Consider the following 23,818-nt stretch of genomic DNA (forward strand, 5'->3'; position numbering starts at 1 on the left):
CACACACACACACACACACACACAGACACACACACAGACACACACACAGACACACACACACAGGCACGCACACACACAGGCGCACACACAGACACACTCACTCACAGACACACTCACTCAGACACACTCACTCAGACACACTCACTCACAGACACTCACTCACAGACACTCACTCACAGACACTCACTCACAGACACTCACACACACACTCACCGGGTCGCACGCGGCAGCAGGCCCCTCCGCACGGCAGCAGGCCCCTCCTTAAGGCAGCAGGCCCCTCCGCACGGCAGCAGGCCCCTCCTTAAGGCAGCAGGCCCCTCCGCACGGCAACAGGCCCCTCCTTAAGGCAGCAGGCCCCTCCTTAAGGCAGCAGGCCCCTCCGCACGGCAGCAGGCCCCTCCTTAAGGCAGCAGGCCCCTCCGCACGGCAACAGGCCCCTCCTTAAGGCAGCAGGCCCCTCCTTAAGACAGCAGGCCCCTCCGCACGGCAGCAGGCCCCTCCCCCCCGAAGCACGCTCCCCGAACACCAAGCGGGGATCGGGGGCAGGTGATTAGGGGGAGATCATGCGCAGGAGGCGCGCACGGGGGAAGCTGGGTTGGCGCTTCCCCCTCCGTCCCACGTGGGTTGCGCGCGGGGCTTGCTTTGGGCTTCCCCCTCCGTCCCACGTGGGTTGCGCGCGGGGCTTGCTTTGGGCTTCCCCCTCCGTCCCACGTAGGGAGCGGAGGGGGGAGGGAGCGGAGGGGGGAGGGAGCGGAGGGGGCTAGATTGCGCGCGGCGCTTGTTTGGGCTTCCCCCTCCGTCCCACGTGGGGAGCGGGGGGGGGGGGTGAGGGTGCGGGGGATTCTGGGTTGCTGGGGGGGGCAGCACAGAGGGCCCACAGGCAGCACAGAGGGCCCACAGGCAGCACAGAGGGCCCACAGGCAGCACAGAGGGCCCACAGGCAGCACAGAGGGCAGGACACCCTGCTTGCCCTGTGCATGCGCGCCGGGACCAAGGAAATCGCCGCCATTTTTTTTAAAACTTTTTTTAAAATGTAATGAACAGGCACCCGGCGGGCTCCCCTGACTCACGGGAGGAGATCAGGAGGGGGAGGAGATCAGGGGAAGGAGCTCTTCCCCGCTTTAACCCAATCAGGGAGGAGATTATTTATTTATTAAAAAAAAAAAAAAAAAAAAATTTGGCAGGAGCAGGGGAATTCATAGAGCTGCAGCACGGGTCGCCAGCGGCCTAAATCCACTCACAACGGGCGAATGGTTATCATTATTTGTCGAGCACTATATATATATATATATATATATATATATATATATATATATATATATATATATAATATATATATATATATATATATATATATATATATATATATATATATATATATATATATATATATATATATATATATATATATATATATATATATATATATATATATATATATATATATATATATATATATATATATATATAAATATATATATATATATATATATATATATATATATAAAATCAACCAAGCCAGATTGGCATAGAAGACACAATAAAGCACAATGAGCTAAATTGAATAAAAAGTATACAGTACAGTATATTATAGATACAAAAATATACAGTTAAATATCAATGTACCATCAAAATGTATACATATAATGAAATATTTATATCCCCAGATGTTATATTATCAACGGTTTCAGAGTTTTAACCAGTAGAAGCAAATATATATATATTTTTTTTAATTGACTAGTAAAATAACAAAATAATCCCTCAGGTCTGTATATTGTACTGACAGATATCTGAGAAAATTACAGCTGCTAACAACTACAGTACTATTATTAGAAAAGCAGAGTCAATTCAAATGAAAATCATGTTGTACATTAGAAAATCCATTTTGTATCTCTTCATGTTCTTCTGGCCTATAAACCATATTTGATTGCAGATTTGTCAAAGATCAAAAACTAGCCCTTTAATGGAATAAAATGCTAATTTTTGTCAGTAAGCAAGTCCAATGTGAGATGGTGCTTCAGATTATATATGAGCTCAGGAGAATTCCAAAAGGTATAAATCATGTGGCATCCACATTGCCTTAGATTATCTATATATTATGGTTATTATTATTATGGTATATGTCCATTTGTATATGCTGGGAGGATTAAGCGCCTAACAGAGTCCGCAGGATCCCCACATCTTGCAGCGCAATGTACACCTCCCATATGCAGTATAGGATAAGTAGAATCAGAGGCGTAACTTACATGAAGGCCGAGGCCTGTACTCTGTTACATGACCTCTCTGTATTCTGGTAAGTCCCAGGTGTGCAGCATCCGTTAGGTGTAAAGATACAGCATCATCAGAGTAAAGCACGGAGCACAACCATGATAAAGGAAACACCACCATGATCAAGAGGTGACTCCAATAAAAAATATATATTTATTGTATCCCATGGATAAGAAGATTAGTTCAAAACCTACCTACGCATTTATAATGGTGTGATAAAGCGTGATAGCGTGAAACGCTTAGGGGCTTTTTCAACCTCTGGTTATCCATTATAATTATCGGATGAATTTATTTGTTAATTAGTATGGTTTAAGTTGATCACTCCCTATCCCCCCCTCTTTTTTATCCATGTGATATAATAAATATTTTCTCTATTGGAGTCACCTCTTGATAATGGTGATTTTTACTTTATCATGCATGTGCTCCGTGCTTTACTCTGATGATGCTGGATCTTTTTTGTCAGTAGGCTGAGACACTGATGCTTAAAATCAAGCAGACTAAATCCAAATTGATAAGACTCACAGAAATTTCGTGACAGTTGACATGTATGTGATTTTGCTGTCTTCATCATTCAGGATTTATCTGAGGTATACTGTAGGATGGTTTGTGTAGGAAATTGTTAATACACTTTCCCACCATAGTATAATACAGTACATATATATGTATATGATTGCAAATATACTTTCATTGTGCAACAACATATGCAGTCAACATTATTGCAACCTGTGTCTCACTCCCGCTGGTTACGCTGCTGATTCAAAACAATGGCTGCTTCTTCTCTGTTGTGTTCAGTGTCAGATTTCCCATTAGGCACGTTAGGCCCGGGCTGAAGACGTCAAAATGTGGGGGCGGCAAAAATTTCCGCCTCTATATAATTTTGCTGCACTCTCGTACCTATCGGACCAAAAGGGAAGGTACTTGCCTGTGTCGTTCGCCCCCTTTCTTCTGCGCTCCTGCTCCTTTGGAATCCCAGCATCAAATGACGCTTTGGACGTCCCCAACGTGACATCGCAACATGATGTTGCGGCGTCAAATGACGTTATGATCTTGTGTTTCCATGGCAATGCGCCACCGTGCGGCATCACGTTGGTGGCGTCCACGATGTAATTTGATGTTGGGATTCCAAAAGAACAGGAGCGCGGTAGAAAGGAGGCAGCCAACCCAGAAAGTGCTTAAGGGCGGCAAATTTTGAAATACGCCACTGGTTGCGTTGTGTATGTCCTACTGCAGCATGCACGGGTTGCAATAACTTTGGCTACATCTGCGAAATATTGCAATTTTGTAAGAGAAAGTTTTAATGCTTTTATTTTAATTTAAAAGTTAAGAAATGTACAATTGTTCCTTTTTATCAATAAATGAACTAAATGTGACAATACTGTAAATGCATTTGACAGATTTTCAGTGTTCAGAAAAAAATTGTGTGAATTATAAGAGCGGGTAAGAAATTCTGAAGACAAAAAAAATAGGAAATATACAATAATCTGCTGTTGGTGGCCCAGCGTGTTTCCTGCGAACCTCTAATTTTGTTGTCCAGGGCATCATTATTCTCTTATTAACATGTCTAGCCATTTTAAAGCAACTATGCTAAATTGCCCAGAATGTACAGTAGAGCTAGTTATGTGCATTTGCAATAGAAACACTTGTTCTTACAGCCACATTCTGCCCAGTCTATCAATTGTAGGCACTTACAGCATTTGTGAGTATATGTATGAGTATATATGTAATGGTGTTTCCCCCATCCACCTAATGAACAATTGGTTAACTGTGGAAGAAGTTCATAAGCGGCTTGAAAAAATGAAAGTAAATAAGGCACCTGGCCCGATGGCATACATCCAAGAGTTCTCAAGGAGTTAAGCTCAGTAATAGCCAAACCATTATATTTAATATTCAAGGACTCCATTTCCACAGGCTCAGTACCACCAGATTGGCGTAAAGCAGATGTGGTTCCTATATTTAAAAAGGGAGCTAGATCACAACCGGGGAATTACAGACCTGTAAGCCTGACTTCAATAGTGGGGAAACTACTTGAAGGTTTAATACGGGATAATATTCAGGAATACCTAATGGAAAACAAAATCATTAGTCATTGAGGTAAATGACTAATCATTCAGGAGGTAAGTAGGAACTTAGACCAGGGTAATGCAGTTGATGTTGTCTACTTAGATTTTTCAAAAGCTTTTGATACGGTTCCACACAAGAGGTTGGTGTACAAAATAAAGCAAATTGGACTCAGTAATAATGTATGCACCTGGATTGAAAACTGGTTGAAGGATAGACAACAGAGTGTTGTCATAAATTTAACTTTTTCAGGTTGGGTACGTGAGTGGAGTACCTCAGGGATCGGTACTAGGACCTCTGCCTTTTAACTTGTTTATGAATGACCTTGAGGTTGGCATCAAGAGCAAGTCTCCATCTTTGCTGATGATACTAAATTGTGTAAGGTAGTAGAATAAGAGTAGGATGTCATTTCTCTTCAGAAGGACTTGGAGAGACTGGAAACGTAGGCAGGTAAATGGCAGATGAGGTTTAATACAGATAAATGTAAGGTTATGCATTTGGGATGCAAGAATAAAATGGCAACTTACAAATTAAATGGGGATAAATTGGGGGAATCCTTAATGGAGAAGGATTTAGGAGTGCTTGTAGATAGCAGGCTTAGCAATAGGGCCCAAAGTCATGCAGTAGCTGCAAAGGCAAACAAGATCTTATCTTGCATCAAACGGGCAATGGATGGAAGGGAAGTAAACATAATGATGCCCCTTTACAAAGCATTAGTAAGACCACACCTTGAATATGGAGTACAATTTTGGGCACCAATCATAAGAAAAGACATTATGGAACTAGAGAGAGTGCAGAGAAGAGCCACCAAATTAATAAAGGAGATGGACAATCTAACTTATGAGGAGAGGCTAGCTAAATTAGATTTATTTACATTAGAAAAGTGGCGTCTAAGAAGGGATATGATATCTATATACAAATATATTTGGGGACAATACAAGGAGCTATCAAAAGAACTATTCATCCCACGGTTAGTACAAAGGACTCTGGGCCATCCCTTAAGGTTGGAGAAAAGGAGATTTCTCCAGCAAAAAAGGAAAGGGTTCTTTACAGTAAGGGCAGTTAAAATGTGGAATTCATTACCCATGGAGACTGTGATGGCAGATACAATAGATTTGTTAAAAAAAAGGTTGGACATCTTTTTAGATGGGAAAAGTATACAGGGATATACCAAATAAGTATACATGGGAAGGATGTTGATCCAGGGATTAATCCGATTGCCAATTCTTGGAGTTAGAAAGGAATTTATTTTTCCCTTTATGAGATATCATTGGATGATATGACTCTGGGGTTTTTTGTTTGCCTTCCTCTGGATCAATAAATAAGTATAGGTACAGGATAAAGTATCTGTCGTCTAAATTTAGCATAGGTTGAACTTGATGTACGTACAGTACGTCTTTTTTCAACCTCATCTACTATGTAACTATGTAACTCTGGGAGATTTAGCCATTACTAAACGTGTGGTGCATAATACCTGCTGGTAACAGGAGGGCTGAGCTGTCTGCCGATGGTAGTGGGGACAGAGGATCAGGTTTCTGGGGTACATTACCCACATGGTTCTCTAGCAGTGCAGCGCCTCTATCTGCCATAGGCTCCAGATAGATGAAGATGATCTCCTACAGTAGAACTATCACCTCTCCCCCCAGAAAGATCACACACTAGGCGGGAGTATAACAACAGGAACGGTTTATTCTCTTAGTCTGGGCAGTACAGGAACAAGGCAAATCTCTGCCCACTGCAGTCTCTGGGATGGTCAACTTGAGGATGGTCCCTGGACTACCACTACAGGTCAGGACCCCTGCAGCTTTCCTAGCTCTTCCCGACTCCCCTATCAGGAGTCAGGGTATAGGTCCACACACTCTCCCCCAAGGGGAAGAGGAACATGGAAGGCTCCAATCCCAGGCTCCCTGTGTGCAACCTGCCTCTCCCAGTAAAGAGAGGCACTACTACATTTGGGATGGCACTGCCCTTAAGTACAGCCAGGAGGAGGGCACCAGGTCTGTCCCAGGCCTGATATCACCGCCACCCACTGTCACTCCAGTGCAGCATCAAAGAAGGGAAAACCCCATGTTGACTACTGGCAGCCTGATTGTAGCAGCGCTTACTGCCAGGAGTAGGGCAGGTTAGTAGCCAAAGGTGGCATGGCGACATATACATATTTTTACTGAAATCTTAGTGTAGCAGGCTTATATTTTCACATACAACTTATACTTATGCTTAGACTGTGATGTAGTTGAGGTTTTTTTTTTTTTGCCTTTTGGTTAAGTGATGTATTAACATAAAATGTTGTTGAGATGGTGAAACAAAATACTCTACAAAATGTTAATTTGTATGTATATAAATATGTTTATACATACTGTATATATATATATACACACACACACAGCTGTCTCTTAGACATACAAATACTCTGTAATTCCAACATTATATACCAATAGGGACCACATAGTATCTATACACATTTTTAGTAATGCCTCTTACATTTGCTCACCTACCCACACCATTGATATACACTCCCACACACACACCTTTTGTTAAGTGCTGTATACACTGTGGGCTCTTTACCAATTTATATTTAGTTACATACACACACTCTTACATAACTAACATTCAGGGACTATTTAACACCTCTAGTCATAAAGCATATACTACATGGGGGGCGATGGGGGGGTGTTAGGTTTCAGTCACAGATAACATTCCTACAGTATAGGCACTGTTTCTAAGTTTAACCTTGTTGCTTTATTCAATGTACAATCGCTGGAAGAAGAGATCAGTGTATCTCGAAAGCTGGCACAAATAAAAGAATTTCTTTAGCCACAGAACGGTATTGTCTATTCATTTTTGATTATTTATATATATATATATATACATATATATAAATATATATATATATATATATACACACGCACACACACACACACACACACCAAAGGGCCTTAAATGCGAGTCACATTTACCCACTTAATAAGATAACATGCTGTACGTATTAATAGTCTTTAACTTGCTCCTTTAATCACTTTCCTACCAGAGGGGCCTGCAAGAGCACTGCAAAGAAATGCATTGCCGACCCATGTGGCAACGAAATACTTCAATATACTTAGATATTTTAAAGTGCAGCTATATTTGCTGTGTTAAAGGTCCATCCAGCATCAAAGTGAAGGGAAAATGCAGGTTTCTCAATTTCTTAGAAGTCCTTTGCAAAAATAAGAAATGAAGGACAAAATATAAATGACATTGTCCTTGTCTTTTTCTTCAGTTCCATTCTTAAATATACTATATCATTATCTTTATACAGGTGAGGTCATTTCAGCACTCAATGACACAGGACTTCTGGGTACAACTTATGTTCTATTCACTTCAGATCATGGAGAACTTGCTATGGATCATCGACAGTTTTATAAAATGAGCATGTACGAAGGAAGCTCCCACATTCCTCTTTTAATTATGGGACCAAAAATAAAGCCCAGGCAGCAAATAGCAAATATAGTTTCTCTTGTGGATCTTTACCCGACTATGCTTGGTAAGTAAAAATGTGCTGCTTCGGAAAGATTTGCAATGTACAGTATGTATGTATGTATGTATGTATGTATGTATATATATATGTATATATATATATAGATACAACTGTATGCTCATCTGCATGTCTTAGGCAGGTCTGCAACCCCGTTTTTCCCCATTATCACCCAGCACACAGCACTTCCACTGCAGCAAGGGATTCTGGGAAATGACATGCAAATGAGCACACGGTGCCACTTTTTGCTTCAAAAAGCACTGTGCTTTGCTGTGGAGGGTTTTTGTCACTTTTTTTACTCACCATAACTTAACTCAGTATTATGGTTGGCCTATCCTTTAGCTTCTTTGCATACCCAGTTAATCAACCCCACACTGATGAGACCCATTAAGGTCGAAACAGCTGTCTGTGGGTGGTTTTCTGGGTATGCACCTTAACCCTGGCTGTGCTCAAAGCTGTGACCATGCAGCAAGCTTAAGCCTAAAGGGAACCATGTTAAAAATGGTTTTGAAGCAAAAAGTGGCACTGTCTGCTCATTTGCATGTCATTTCCCAGAATCCCTTGCTGCAGTTGAAGTGCTGTGTGCTGGGTGATAATGGGGAAAGGCGGGGTTGCAGACCTGCCTAAGACATGCAGATGAGCATACAGTTGTATCTACATTCGCATATTTGCTTTCCTGTGGAGGGTTTTTGTCACTTTTTTTACTCACCATAACTTAACTCAGTATTTTATATATATATATATATTTTTTTTTTTTAAACAATTAAAAGAAGACAAAGGCACACCAGGGGTTTATGCAAGACCAGTGATTTATAAAAACATACAATTCCAGACTTACACAGTGTAGAATAGCAGTGCTGCACGACACTTGGTATCCGAGTCCCATCCTGTCTGTAAGGATTCTGCTAGATCCGTGCCGGGTTTTGCTGCCAGTTCGTGTTTTCCAGGCTGCCTTCCCTTTCTACTCTATTTGGCCATTTTGGTTACTGGCAGCCTGCTATATAAGGCTGCACTTCCTGGTGGGAGTCACTGAGCAAAGTTCTGTGTTTCTGCAGCTCCTGTCAGTCTTTGCTGTCGCCCTTTCCGTTACCTGTTTGGATTCCTTGTTGCTGACCCTGGACCGTGACCCCGACCTCGCTGCTTTCTGCCTGCCCTGACCTTTTGCCTGTTGCCTGGACTTTGTACCACTGCCGCCTGCCCATTCCTTTTGCCTGTCCCTTGGACTCCGCACCTTTGCCGCTAGCCCTATCCCCTGCCTGCTTACCGACCACGGATACTCTTACAGGACTCTGTCCCTCGGCTCTGGTCGGTTTATTTACATCCCTACCTCAGCCCTGCGGGTCCGCTTCCTGATTTGAGATGAGCACTGTCACAGTGATTAAAATAGGGAAAGCCAAAGCAGTCGCGCGATCGGCATCTGAACCAGCATGTAAACATGTACATCGGAACATGATGACGTACCTCAACACGTTTCGCACTACAGTGTTCTTTATCAGGGATTCTAGAACATTCGGGCTGACTATAAATACCCTGATGGTGACATCATGGGTCACTCAATACTATGAGGGATTTTACCCTGTGCAAGCCCACACAGTTACCCTTTAAGGTCGTTAACCCCTTAACTGAAATAGTAGTCCCTAGGGTTGGCTATATTAACTCTGAGGCACTTTGCAAAGAGGCACTGCCTGCATACTTTGCTTCATATTTGCTTTGATAACCCATAATGGGAAATTAAGCCTGTTAAGTTGACTTGCGTGGAAAGAGAAGTATGCACATTAAAAAATATATAACTTTTTTTTTAATGTATTTGTTTTCTTAGATATTGCTGGAGTTCCTATCCCTCACAACATAAGTGGCTTCTCTTTGATGCCAATATTGTCTGCAAAGTCAGAAGATGATGTTGTTTCATCTAGCAATTTGCATCCTAACTGGGCGCTGAGTGAATTTCATGGATGTGATGCAAATGCTTCAACCTACATGCTTCGAGATAATTATTGGAAATACATTGCATACTCGGATGGTGATTCAGTTCCTCCTCAGCTGTTTGGTAGGTTGATTGCTTTTGTTAAAAAAAATTGTTGGTTTTCAGCAAGACACATTTTTAATTATTATTGCTTTATATGTGTGCATTATGTTTTTGTATAACACTAACCATGATGGGCATACTGTAAGTACGTCAAATAAAAGTAAATACTGGGAGAACAGAGTCCCAATATGCTCCTAAGAGCTTACAATCTGAGTGGTGTGGAGGAAGACTTACAGTGCCGGTAGAACTACATGTATATAGAGTATGGTTTAGGGAGACGCAAGTGCTCCTGAAAAGGCCTATGCAGTCATGTTAAGGAGCAATTGAAATGACTCAATAAAAAGATGAAGAGAATTCCAGAGTTGGAAAGAGGTAAAGGAAAAAGGTTTAGTTGTGCGAGAGCAGTAGCAGTCTTTAGGACAGTGAAGTGGCCTACAGTAGCATGGGATGAAAAATCTGAGGCCCAGATTACAGCTGTAGTAAAATGTATTATTCTCGGTGTTGCAGACTAAAATGCGAAAATCTGCGGCGCCACCAGAGAACAGTAAATATTGTGGCCCGGGAACGTTATTCCTTCCGGGCAGTCAGTTTTCAGGAGCTGCGCAGAGGGACAGAAGAAGTATCTCTCCGTGTCTTCCCTAACAGCTCAGTAGGTGAGCAGCAGTCAGTCTGGTCTGTCCTTCCCCTTGACGACGTACTGTAGATAACTGAATTTGGGTTTCTAATTCATGTGGGGGGATACGGTAGGACCATATTCGTCATCTACATTATCAAGGGGGTTGGACAGGACATTTAAATAATTTAAACCCCCTTGATGATGTAGATGACCGAATATGGTCCTATAATATTCCCCCTCGTGAAGTAGATACCCATATTCGGGCATCCATTTCATCAAGGGTCAGGACAAACTGGACTGATATAAAAAAATATATATTTTTTATTGTTTTCTTTTTTTTCTTCCAAATTTCATGTCCGCATGCAAAACGAATAAAACTGGTCTATCCTTTTGTGAGGTCTAACTCACACTTCCCAGTCCCTATCTGCAGGGCTGGGAGGCTAGGCCATGTATCAACTCCTGACCCCAAAGTCCAAAGAAGTACCTGTAGGCAAAAAAGGGCTCTTCATAGCAGTCTTGGTTGTTGTTACTCACTCTGTTGGGTGAACTCTCTGCCGGGTTCCAGGATCCACTGCGTCCTGGAATAGAGGGTCTGGTTCACTGAAATCTCTCTCTGGCAGCACATTCTCACTGAGCTAGAGATATTGATTTCCCTTTTAAACCATGGAAAGACCCTGTCAGGGGCATCAACACATACATCCAATAAAGAGCCACTGTTCATAAAAAGAATTAAAAAAAACATTCCCTGCTGGATGGCCAATAAAAGAAAAACATAAAATTAATAAAAAATAGTCACCTGGGGTATGGGGTTAGGCTCCGTAACCTGGGGTTGAGCAAAATAGTAGTTAGTGTAGTGTTCATAAATCATTCATTCTTTGTAGACCTTAGTGGCTAGCTAGCCATAGGTTGACCTTGACTTGCTGGTCGCTTGGTCTACTAAGAAGTTAATATGTTCTAATATACAGCTGAACCCCATTATAACACGGTGCTCAGGGTCCACCGATCTAACCGTGTTATAATTGGGATCGTGCTAATTTTAAAAAAAAATGGCCACCTCACGCCTGATTGGGAGGATGAGGGAGGAGGCAGGAGTGAGGCACCAGCACCCCCAGCACGTTCTCCCAGCACGTTCCCCCAGCAGCCTAACCACATTCCCCCAGCAGGCCCAGCACATTCCCCCAGCAGCCCCACCACGATCCCCCAGCAGCCCCACCACGATCCCCCAGCAGCCTCACCACATTCCCCCAGCAGCCCCACCACGATCCCCCAGCATCCCCACCACAATCCCCCAGCAGCCTCACCACATTCCCCCAGCAGCCCCACCACGATCCCCCAGAAGCCCCACCACGATCCCCCAGAAGCCCCACCACGATCCCCCAGAAGCCCCACCACGATCCCCTAGCAGCCTCACCAAATTCCCCTAGCAGCCTCACCACAGTCCCCCAGTAGCCCCAGCAGCCCCACCACGATCTCCCAGCAGCCCCAGCACCACCTGAGGTAGGGGGGGGTCTGTGTGTGTGTGTATGTGTGTCAAGTTCGGCAAAAAAATTTTTTTTTAAATATTCGGGAGCCACGCTCACACCGCGTTATAAATGGATCTGTGTTGTAGCGGATCGCGTTATAACGGGCTTGAGCTGTATTTATGTTATGTATTTTTTTTCACCTATTCTAAGTTGGCCTTAGTCAACCTGTGGTAGGTTTTTGGCTGTATGCCGATATCACCAGGTATAGGAGTTTACCGAAGAGCCTGTGAATAAAATAGTATTTACTCATTTGCATACACCTTGTTAAAAATATTGCTGACATATTGCTGCAGTAAAATGCTCCTTCTAGTAACAGTGGCTTTAGTGAATAGGTATATAAATAAAAGTGGTGATAAACACAGATAACGTCATATTTTTAAATGTATGAAGCAATGAGCAAATCTAGGCCTTAAAGAGGGACAAAGAAATGCAGAGTGTTGAAAGAGAGGAAAATAATGTTGTAGTCAATTTACATTTTAATTTAATGTCAATAAAGGGATTTTGGTGAAATTAGTTTAGCAGCAAAATTTAAAAAAATACTCTAAGGTAGAGATCTGTGAAGTCCAGGCAGTAGAAATTTGCACTAGCCAAGACAGGAGAGAATGAAGATATACAATGAAGTTACTGTATATATCTCTAAATGGCTATGAAGTGCAAGGAAAAGAACAGAACATGGTAATGGCACGGTTCAATGAAAGTGTAAATGTGGTTGGAAACATGCATTGACTAGCTGCTGGCCATTTCGGCTCTGATGTAGACGATTAACGTTAGGATTAGGGGTTAAGGTTTTTAGGGTAAGGAGTTAAGGTTAGGGTTTTTAGGGTAATGGGTGAACTGGGTTATTATGGTTAAGGTAAGGGTTAGAAGACACATTACCTGTGTGTAACGGATCGGGGGACTTGCGCTTCCCAGCGTGTCCCCGTCACCCCAGGTCCCACGGCGGCTAGCTGTCCCTCTTCCCTACGTCCCCACTCTCTCTCCTCCTCCTCTCTGAGCCGTTCCTCCGCGGCACGGTCTGCACGCCCAGGCACACGTTCAGGGCACGCGCGGCTCCCTCACTGAGCACGCACGCGCGCTCCCGATCGCTTGTCACTTGCCGTGGGACACGCGCCCCTCGGCGTGCCTCCGTCATCCCAGCCCTTACCGTACCTGGCTCCTCCGCTTCTCCTTCCCTTCTGTCTCTCTTGCCAAACACCTCCTCCGCGATACACCCCTCACGCCCTGGAACACGCGCGGTGCGCGCACATAACAATCTTATAGAAGGCGCGCGCACCCGCTCTAGTTATCAGCCGTCCCCAGGCACTGGCTCCGCCCCCGTTGGTTGCAGGCTATTACCCTGGATTACCTCCATTTCTCCTCCCCTGCTCTCACGGACCTATTTTTGCAATTACCCACTCAAGCCTCTACTCTACCCCTTACTCCCATTGGCCCTTCTTCCCATATAACCCCACTCTGTCCTCTCAGTCCTTGCTCTGCATAGCTTTCCTGTAGCTCCTGTGTGTGCAGTGTCTATGCCTAGCTCCCTTGTCTGTTTCAGCTCTGGTTCCTGTCCCTGCCCCTGTTTGGATTCCTTTGGTTGGAACTTGAACTCTGCTTTGGACTTGACTATGCTGTCTTCTCCTGCCCTTGAACCCTGGCTTTCGGATATCACTACGCTGCTCTCACCAACCCTTGAACTCTGGCTCTTGGACATTACCCTCCGACCTCTGGCACCCCGGACTCAGCAAGTATAACGTTAACCCTTACTCACCAGGCCCGGCAACGCAACTTACCACGCTCCGGGCACGCCCTCACTGCTGTGGGTGCGTGTTATACCCTTACCCACCTCAGTACTGGGGACTGGCCAGGTCTGTGGGCATACAGGCGTTACACTGTGTCAGCGACTGAATGGCCGCGAAGAAAGGTTCTAGACCACCACGAAATGTCCTAGACCACAGCCAGTCTCTTCCAGACGGACTTTGGGAAAAGGTTTATGGATATTTTTTGAGAGAAAGGCAGGTTATTTTGAATCTAAAGTTTTTTCCATGGTCAGAGAGCCCAGCGAGATTGCCAGCAAGTTCTTTAAGGAGATTCTGTTTGGGAGGATGTCCATTTCAATCCACGCTGTTGCATATCGCATTATTTCCCAAAAAAGATAAGGGGTCTTTTTGTCTTATCCAGCATCTGTCCTATCCTTAAGGATCATCGGTTAATGACGGTATCGATAGACAGCTTTTCTCTTTGAGATATGCGATCCTTGATCAAGCAGCTCCATTGGTGGGTCAGTACAGCTGGGATCCTCTTCTGACAAAGACTGATAGTCAGCTTTTTGGTTACTTTTGGTATATCCGGGTTGTTTCCATCTGCTTTGGTGTAAATTAGATGGTCGGGCATGCACTCTATCGGGGTTTTATTTTGAAACATTCAGCACTTTTTTAGATTGCTTGTACAGCAAAGAATGCTGGCATTCTGGGTACTACATTACCTGGATGACTTTCTGTTTGTGGGTCAAGGTTGGTCTAACTTACAGTATGTACTGTACATGATGGTTAGAAGATTTGGGGTTCTGCTGGCTGTTGAAAAAAAAACGAGGACCCAATGACGATCTTCAGTTTTTTGGGTATTGAAATTGATACTGTCGGGATGGAGTAAAGGCTATCTGGCAAGAAGCTTAGGGCTCTTACGGGGGCTTGGGAGGTTTTCTTGTCACTTGAAGAAGCTACACTTCGTCAATTTCAGTCCCTGTTGTGTCACCTTGTCTGTGTGGCCAGAGTGATGCCAATGAGGAGGGTATTTACGAAACGCTTGACTGTAGCTGGGACATAACACCCGCACCATTTTGTTCATGTGGCACTCAGAAAGATCTGATGGTCTGGCAAAATTATTTGCGGTACTATAATAGCAGGACCCTCTAAAAGGGCCGGCTGTTATCCAACAAGGAGCTTCAGATTTTACGGATGGGGCAGGGTCAATAGGCATTTGGTCTTACTTTTAGGGGGCATGGTGTGCTGAATGTTGGCCTAAGATGTTGGCGGATTCCTCTTTGATTAAAAATGTGATGTTTCTTGAGCTTTTTTGCTTGGTCATCGCAGTAAAGTTATGGGGTAATCATGTTGATAATCGGAGGTGATTTTCTGGACCGACCACATAGGGGTGGTGGAGACTGTGAATGGCTTGCAGGCATGGTGTCCTCTGGTGGTAGCTCTACTGCAGACTTTGGGTTTGTGGTGTTTGAGTCTGAATACTGTATATAATTCAGGGTGAGGCATGTTCCATGGGTGGTTAATTGTATCGTTGATCCCTTGTCCCTCTACCTGTGCTCCCCCTTTTTCCTTTTCTTGTTTCCTCGTATGCTGCTGGCAGAGTTCAGGAAGTTGGCCCGCGAAGCAGATCAGGAAAGCCAGAGTTGCCCACCGGAGTGGTCGGACCTGGTGGACTAGTTCGGACATCTGCTGCACCTGGTACATTGGGAGCTGATGCAGCTGCCATGCATGAATACCGTAATCATGTGGGGGAGTTTGGGCTTGAGGTCAAGGGGGACAAAGCCCTACTAATGTATGTATTAGCACTTATTCGTGCTTAAAGGAAAAGTGCTGACGGCTAGTTTGGTGGAAAGGAAGATGGCGAGGATCATTTTTTATGAGGTTGTCTGGTTTGGGGAATCCATCAAAGAACTTTGTGGTATGCAGGGTGGTTGCAGGGCTCAGGAGGATATCGGCAGTGCTGGAAGCGTAGGAAGCCAGTTACGCCATTACTGCTCGAAGGTTTGTTGCAGATTGCGCAAAAAGTGTGCGCTCTTCATTTTGTGGTAAGGCTGTTTAAAGTGGCCTTTGTTCTAGGTTTTGGGGGTCTATGAGGGTAAGTGAGCTTGTTTGCACCACTAGGAAAGGAGTAGGTGTTTTGTCTTTTGGGGATGTGCTCCCTGGATCTGATCACGTCAGCCTCCTGGTGCGTCGGTTTAAAACGGACTTGCTGGGTAGGGGTTCGCATGGGTGGCTTGAATGGTAGTTTGATCTGTCCATTTAGGAGATGGGGGAGACCCTGTTTGTGGCCCATTGTTAATGTATGCAGGGGTGGGGCCTTGTCAAGGTATCTGTATCAGTGGGTTTTTCAATTCATGTCTGGGTGTTTTGGCTTTAGATAGTGCTCAGTTTGGTACTCATTCCTTCCACATAGGGGCTGCGACAGAGACAGCCTGGTTGGGTTTGGGTGTCGATGTTATTCCTTGAATTGGGAGGTGGGAGTGAATCAGCTATCGTAGTTACATGCGTCTTTGAGTAGTGAAGACAGCTACGTTGTTATTTATGTTTTTGTTTCCTTGTCGTGCTTTATGTGTTGCTGCCGCAGGCATTTGAATAATCGGTGATTCGTATGCTCATTGGGCTAAAAAGCGGGTTCAGGTTCACCCATACGGGTGAAATTTGGAGCTGTGTGGGGAACATGCAGTGGTTTGTTTGGTGGGGTAAGAGGAGTTTATGGTGGGACCAGTTGTTGCCAGAGTTGTTGGTGCATGCTAGGGATCAGAGGCCTCTTAAGATGTTGTTGCTTCATGTTCAGGGGAATGATTTATTGTCACTCAAGTTGTTGGACTTAATTAATGTGATCAGGATGGACTTTGCACAGATTCAGGTTAGGTTGGCAAGTGGCATTCAATTTGGTAAAATATTGATTTTAGGAATATTTGGAGGGGCGCAGCTAGCTCATACAGTTGAGAAGAGTAGGAAGAAAATGAATAAGGCTGTGGGTACGTTTGTTTTGCAGTCAGGTGGCACGGTGATTTGTCATCTGGGTTTTGAATCAGATAACAATGCGTTGTTCCAGCTGAATAGTGTACATTTGTCAGACCTGGGCATTAATTTATTTAATTTTAAACTTCAGGAAGGGGTGGAAAGGGTCCTGGCATTTCTGGAGGCTGCAGGGCTAATTTAACGGTCATTAAATAAATATAAGGGATCAGTCTGAACATTCAGGATAAATGCTGTCATCATTTGGTCCGACATCATTTGGTCCGAAGCTGCCACGGCCATCTTGCTTCCTGGGAAATCCTGCCCTTACTCCCCTGACTAGAAAGCAGCCTCTCAATGGTTCCCATTGCAAGCAGCTGCCTCTGGCCTTTAAATGGCAGGCAGTTGCTACTAGTCTTTGCTCTTGCAAAGAACTTGTCACCTTGTCCTGTCTGAGCTCTGCCTTGCCTTTGTTTTGAATGCTGCCTGTCTTGACCTTCGAACTGAACCTGACTACCCCTTGCCTGCCTCGACCTCGGAACCGGACCCGAGTAACCTTTGCCTGACGCCTACCTCGACCTCGGAACCGGACATTACTATTCCTGCATCCCAGGCCTTAGATCCCAAGCCAAGGTCGGTGAATTACTCCATACCTCTGCCCTGCGGGTCCATATCCTGTCTTGCAGTCAGCAACATTGCACAAGCCACGCAATGGCCCCCCAGAGGTAGCGAATGCCATTACCCGTCAGGGCCATCTTTTGGGCACCCATGCCACCCCTCTAGCTAAGCTGGATCAGAAACTGGATTCAATCTCCACTACATTGCAGACCGTGTGCAGTCACCTCAGTACCCCCAGGGTGACCCCATCTATGCCTGCACCTTTAGCTAGTGACGCTGCACTGGTATCTGTGGTCCTAAGTGAGCCTCGGATCCCTACCCCTGTCTGCTATGGAGGGCTCCCTTCGGCTTGCAGAGGATTCCTGAACCAGTGCCAGGTGCAGTTCGACACACAACGGCATCCTTCTCTACCCACCGCTCTCAAGTGGCATATATCTTCTCGCTCCTCACAGATGAAGCATTAGCTTGGGTGTCACCTCTTTCGGAAAAAATTTCCCCCTTGTTGGACGATTCCGTTGCTTTATGCAAACCTTCCGGACAATCTTTGATATCCCCGGCCATGCGGCATCCGCTGAATTTGCACTACTACAGTTAAAACAAGGCTCCTTCACTTTGGGACAATATGCTATCGAGTTTAGCACCCTGGCAGCGGAGACCGATAGGAACGAGAGGGCTTTGAAAGCTGCTTTCCGTCAGGGTATTGAGGAGAAGTTGAAGGACGAATTGACGTACAGGGACCTGCCTGGAAATCTGAAGAACTGATCGCCCTTTGCATGTCCCTGGACCTTTGGATGAGGGAGAGACATCAAGAGCAGGATCGTTCTCCCAGATTCCGGTCTCTTCCGCTGACTCTACCCATTCTGGCTCCATCCAATGAAACGCCAGGAGAACCAACTGAACCCATGCATTTGGGCAATTTGCGTTTGACAGAATGGGAGAAGCAGCACCGGCGATCCTTGGGGTTGTGCCCCTACTGCAGCAAGAAGGGTCACATGGTACGAACCTGTCCTAAGAAGTCGGAAAACGCCCATGCCCAGAGTAAGTAGGGGAGCTTCATCTGGGTATTTGCACCTTCTCCCCATCTCCTTGTCGTTTGTGGTCCCCATCTGCATATCCTGGCAAAACCATTCCGTGATAACCAAGGCTTTCTCAGACTCCAGAGCCGCTGGTATATTTGTGGATAAGGCCTTCGCTCAATGGATCAAGATTTCTCTCCAGAGGAAGGACGTACCCATAGGTATCTCTTCCATTGATGGTAGACCATTGGCATCAGGGGTCGTATCACAAGAGACGGTTCAAATCAAGGCTAAAGTTGGTGTTTTGCACCACGAACTTGTCCAGCTGGACGTCATTAATTCCCCAGCCATCAATGTGGTTCTAGGAATTCCCTGGCTACGTGACCAAAATCCCCAGATCGACTGGATTTTGGGTCAGATAATAACTTGGGGATCTGCCAGCCATGGCAAATGTCTTTCACCCTGTCATCCTGTGGGTACTCTTCTACTACCAGCACTGGATTATTTACCCGGTCTCCCGGCTGTTACTATTACCTTACGCGGGTCTTCGACAAGGGGCAGGCAAAATAATTACCTGTGCATTGACAGTTTGATTGGGCGATCGATCTCCTTCCTGGGATGACTCCTCCTTGTGGACGTACCTATCCTCTTTCCGAACCGGAGACCAAGGCGATGAGGACCTACATTGATGAGATCCTGAAGCGAGGATTCATTCGCAAATCCTGTTCTCTTGCTGGTGCAGGTTTTTTCTTTGTTGCAAAGAAGGACAGATCATTGAAACCTTGTATTGATTATTGGGGTTTGAATAAAATTACTGTCAAGTACCGGTATCCTCTTCCTCTGATCACTGAACTCTTTGATCGTCTACGTGGGGCAACAGTTTTTACCAAGCTCAATTTAAAAGGGGCTTATAACCTTATAAGGATAAGGCAGGGTGACGAGGGGAAAACCGCTTTCAACACACGCGATGGCCACTACGAGTACTTGGTGATGCCCTTCGGCCTATGCAATGCTCCCGCAGTGTTCCAGTCCTTCGTGAACGAAATTTTAAGAGACATGTTAGACTCCTTAGTTATCGTATACCTTGTTAATATACTCATCTATTCTAAAACCCTAGAACAACATCATCAGCAGGTGAGGGTGGTCCTTAAATGCCTCCTGGAGAACAATCTCTTCGCTAAATTCGAGAAGTGTGAATTCGAGAAATCCCGTCTTTCTTTTCTCGGATACTTCATCTCTGCCAGGGCCTAGAAATGGATCCTGTCAAGGTTGTTGCTGGCCAGTACCAGTACCTAAGGGATTAAAAGCCATTCAGAGATTCTTGGGTTTCTCAAATTATTACAGGCGATTCATTCAGGATTTTTCCAAAATTGTTGCACCCATCACAGCCATGACAAAAAAAAGGACAGATCACATGAACTGGTCTCCGCAGGCTCAGGCAGCTTTTCTGAAGCTCAATAAACTTTTTTCTTCTGCACCCAACCTGAAACACCCTGATCCTCGTCATCCTTTTATCGTCGAAGTGGATGCCTCTGACGTTGGAGCAGGCGCAGTCCTGTCACAGAAAAAGTGAGTTTCAGGCTCGGTTACATCCGTATTCTTTCTTCTCTAAGAAGTTTTCTCCTGCGGAACACAACTATGATGTGGGCAATCGTGAACTTCTAGCCATTAAAATGGCTCTGGAGGAATGGAGATACCATCTTGAGGGAACCGCCGAGCCAATCACGATTCTTGCGGATCATGAAAACTTGGAATACCTCGAGGGGGCACGCAGGTTAAACACTCACCAGGCTAGATGGGCACTCTTTTCCACTTGCTTTAATTACATAATCTCCTACCCCCCGGGTTCCAAGAATGTAAAGGCAGATGGCTTATCACGCCAGTTCTCAATGGATGACACTGATTCTACGGACAAGGTGTAAGGAATCGGGGAACGCATCCCCTGCGGCGTGTTCCCTCCTTACCTGAAGCTCCACACACCTCAGCGCTGCTTACAGAGCGTGTGTGCACACAGAGCTCCTGGTACCCAGCCACAGAGGTTGGCTCCACCCCCTGCCCGCGATGCGTGTCCATCACGCGCAGCGCGCACATGTGACGTTGTACACCACTCCCAAGCTGCGAGGCAAATCTGTCCCACCTGACCCTGCACCTTGCAGCCAATCTCTGCCTCCGCGGAGGCTGTGCCTCCGCTCCTCCCCTCTGTCCCTCTCCCCTTCGCCCAGCTCTCCTATATATGCTCAGCTCTCTCATTCTAATATAGCTTAGCATAGTTCATGGTAGCCTTGTGCTTTCTGCGTTCTGTTCCTAGCCTCTGCCTTGCCTTGCTTTGCCTTGTTCCCTTGCTGCTTGATCTCACGTATACCGACCCGGCTTGACTTTGGACCCCTCTCTGGATAAAGAACCCGGCTTGCCTCTGACTACCCGCTCTTCTCCATCCCTGACCTCGGCTATAGGACACTCTACGATTCTGCTGGCTCCAAACATTGTCCTTCGCATAATGGACACTGACTATTCTACTGGCTCCTCCCCACAACCTCGGCAAGTATCAAGACTAACCCGCTCTCCAATCCAGACCCGGCTACACTGACTATCCACCCTCTAGGTGTGCCTCCGCTGCTGTGGGTGCGCAGTTTTATACTTTCCCACCTCAGTACTAGGGTCCCGCCTTGTTCGTGGTGAGTGCAAGCGTTACACAAGGGTCCCATCATTCCGTTATCTAAAAGTGTGTCTGCAACTACGATCCTCCATCGTATTCAGAAAGCCCAGAACAAAGTGCCTACTGGAATAGCGATTCCTTCATCCAATCTTTTCGTTCCTCCTTCACTCCGGCAGTAGGTCCTACGATGGGGACACGAATCAAAACTTGCAGGCCACCCAGGGGTTCGGAACACATGTGAACTTCTTGAGAGGACTTTTAGGTGGCCAAAATTAAAAACTGAGGTACAGGACATCATCTCAGCCTGCAGTGTATGTGCCCGAACTAAGGTTCCCCGAACACTGCCCTGTGGGCTTCTGCAACCATTGCCAATATCCTCTAGTCCCTGAACGCACCTATGCATGGACTTTATTGTGGAACTTCCCCCCTCTCAGGGTATGACAACAATTCTGGCTATTGTTGACCGTTTTACGAAACAGGCTCATTTCGTACACCTTAAAAAGCTTCCCTCTTCTTCTGAACTGGCGGACATCATTACCAAGGAGGTATTTAGTCTGCATGGACTGCATTTACATATCGTCTTGGACAGGGGGTGCCAGTTAATTTAGAAATTTTGGAAGGCGTTCTGCAGGCGATTGGGGATTGACCTTCACTTTTCGTCTGCCTACACCCGCAATCCAATGGGCAAACTGAGCGTCCCAACCAATTTTTGGAGCAATACCTCAGATGTTACCTTAATGAACATCAGAATGATTGGGCAGAACTTCTACCTCTGGCAGAATTTGTACGCAACAGTTTACCTCATGACTCTCGGGCTGTTCTCCATTATTTGCAGCATGGGTTTATCATCCCTGTACCCTTCCCATTCATTCTCCAACAACAGGTGTCCCAGCGGCTGATACCAGGGCACAGAACTTGCAGGACCTTTGGAAGGGGATTCAGGCAACCCTTCACTCAGCTACTGAGAGACAAAAAAAAGTCTACAGATAAACATTGAAGGCCATCTCACCCATACTCCATTGGGGATAGTATGGCTCTCAACGCGGAATATCTGTCTATGCCAACCTTCTGATAAACTGGGACCACGATTCATTGGTCCCTACAATATCATCCTGAAGATCAATGAAGTCACTTATCAACTGGACCTCCCCTCTTCATTAAAGATTCCCACTACGTTCCACGTATCCCTTCTGAAACCTGTGGTGAAAAATCGCTTTTCAGAGGACCCTCCTCTTCCTAATCTGGTAACCGTTGAGGGTCAAATTGTGTATGTGGTACAACAGATACTTGACTCTTGTATCTCCAGGGGATAAATTCAGTATCTGGTGGACTGGAAAGGGTATGGTCCTGAGGAAAGGAGCTGGGTGAAGCCTCAAGATCTTTATGCTCCAGCCCTAGTCGTGGCATTCCACTGTCGTCAGCCAGAAAAAACAGGACCTCGTCACCCCGGACTTCGACCCTGAAGGGGGGACACTGTAAGGGATCTGTCTGAACATTCAGGATGAATGCTGACAGGAAGTGACATCATCTGGTCTGAAGCTACCACGGCCATCTTGCTTCCTGGCTAATCCTACCCTTACTCCCCTGACAGGAAATCAGCCTCTCTTTGGTTCTCATTGCCAGCAGTTGCATCTGGCCTTTAAATAGCAGGCAGTTGCTACTAGCCTTTGCTCGTGCACTGTACTTATTATCTTCTCCTGCCTTGCCTTTGTTTTGCTTGCTCCTTTTCTTGACCTTGGAACCGAACCCGACTACCCCTTGCCTGCCACCTGCCTCGACCTCGGAAACCAGACCTGACTACTCTTTGCCTTCCGTCTGCCTCGACTTTGAAACCAGACATGACTACCCTTTGCCTGCCACCTGCCTTGACCTCGGAACCGGACCTGAGTACCCTTGCATCCCAGGCAAAGGTCAGTCTATTACTCCCTACCTCTGCCCTGCAGGTCTGTATCCTGTCTTACAGTCAGCAACGTTACAATAAACAAAAAACAACCAACATCAACGGGGCTACGTTTGGGGTAACCTTGCCTCGACCTGGCAAAGGTCAGTCTATTACTCCCTACCTCTGCCCTGCAGGTCTGTATCCTGTCTTACAGTCAGCAACGTTACAATAAACAAAAAACAACCAACATCAACGGGGCTACGTTTGGGGTAACCTTGCCTCGACCTCGGAAACCAGACCTGACTACTCTTTGCCTTCCGTCTGCCTCGACTTTGGAACCAGACATGACTACCCTTTGCCTGCCACCTGCCTTGACCTCGGAACCGGACCTGAGTACCCTTGCATCCCAGGCAAAGGTCAGTCTATTACTCCCTACCTCTGCCCTGCAGGTCTGTATCCTGTCTTACAGTCAGCAACGTTACAATAATCAAAAAACAACCAACATCAACGGGGCTACGTTTGGGGTAACCTTGCAAGACGGGGCTCTGTGCGTACAGTGATGCCTAGTTGGGGCATTTATTGGCGAGTCTGCAGGGCTCACTGGGCAGTGGGTATCTGGGGCTTATGCTCACAGCTGGTGATGATTCAGTGGAGTGGCTAGGGCTGTGCAGTGCCTGGGTTGTGGTGTTGCGGGCCATAGCTGAGCACCGTTGGCCTTACTGGTTGATGGAGATCTCTGGCAGAGTTTTTAGTAGTTGCTGTTCGGTTTATGTTGGTATTTTAACGAAAGCCATGGACATTTAAACCTGCAGACCTTTTCCTTGTGTGCAAATTTTATTTAAGGGTATGTTTTTCAAGGGGTGGCGGAAGTGACAGCAAGGGCTCTGAGGTCATGTATCAAAAGACATTTCTTTGCTACTGAATGGCCTTATGGCCATGTA

The 23,818-nt window shown here is 45.7% G+C and overlaps 1 protein-coding gene across 2 annotated transcripts in view; it reads left to right on the top strand.

Annotated features, from left to right (window-relative positions):
- The window catches only part of ARSK (arylsulfatase family member K), a 139,488-nt gene that overhangs the window by 78,592 nt on the left and 37,078 nt on the right, over positions 1–23,818 (top strand). For both annotated transcript variants that reach the window (XM_075593285.1, XM_075593283.1), the window contains exons 6-7: positions 7,622–7,846; positions 9,657–9,884. In XM_075593285.1, the coding sequence (XP_075449400.1) occupies positions 7,622–7,846; positions 9,657–9,884 (453 nt within the window). The remainder of the gene's footprint in view (positions 1–7,621; positions 7,847–9,656; positions 9,885–23,818) is intronic.

Source organism: Ascaphus truei, chromosome 1 (genome assembly GCF_040206685.1).
Source record: "Ascaphus truei isolate aAscTru1 chromosome 1, aAscTru1.hap1, whole genome shotgun sequence".
NCBI lineage: Eukaryota > Metazoa > Chordata > Amphibia > Anura > Ascaphidae > Ascaphus > Ascaphus truei.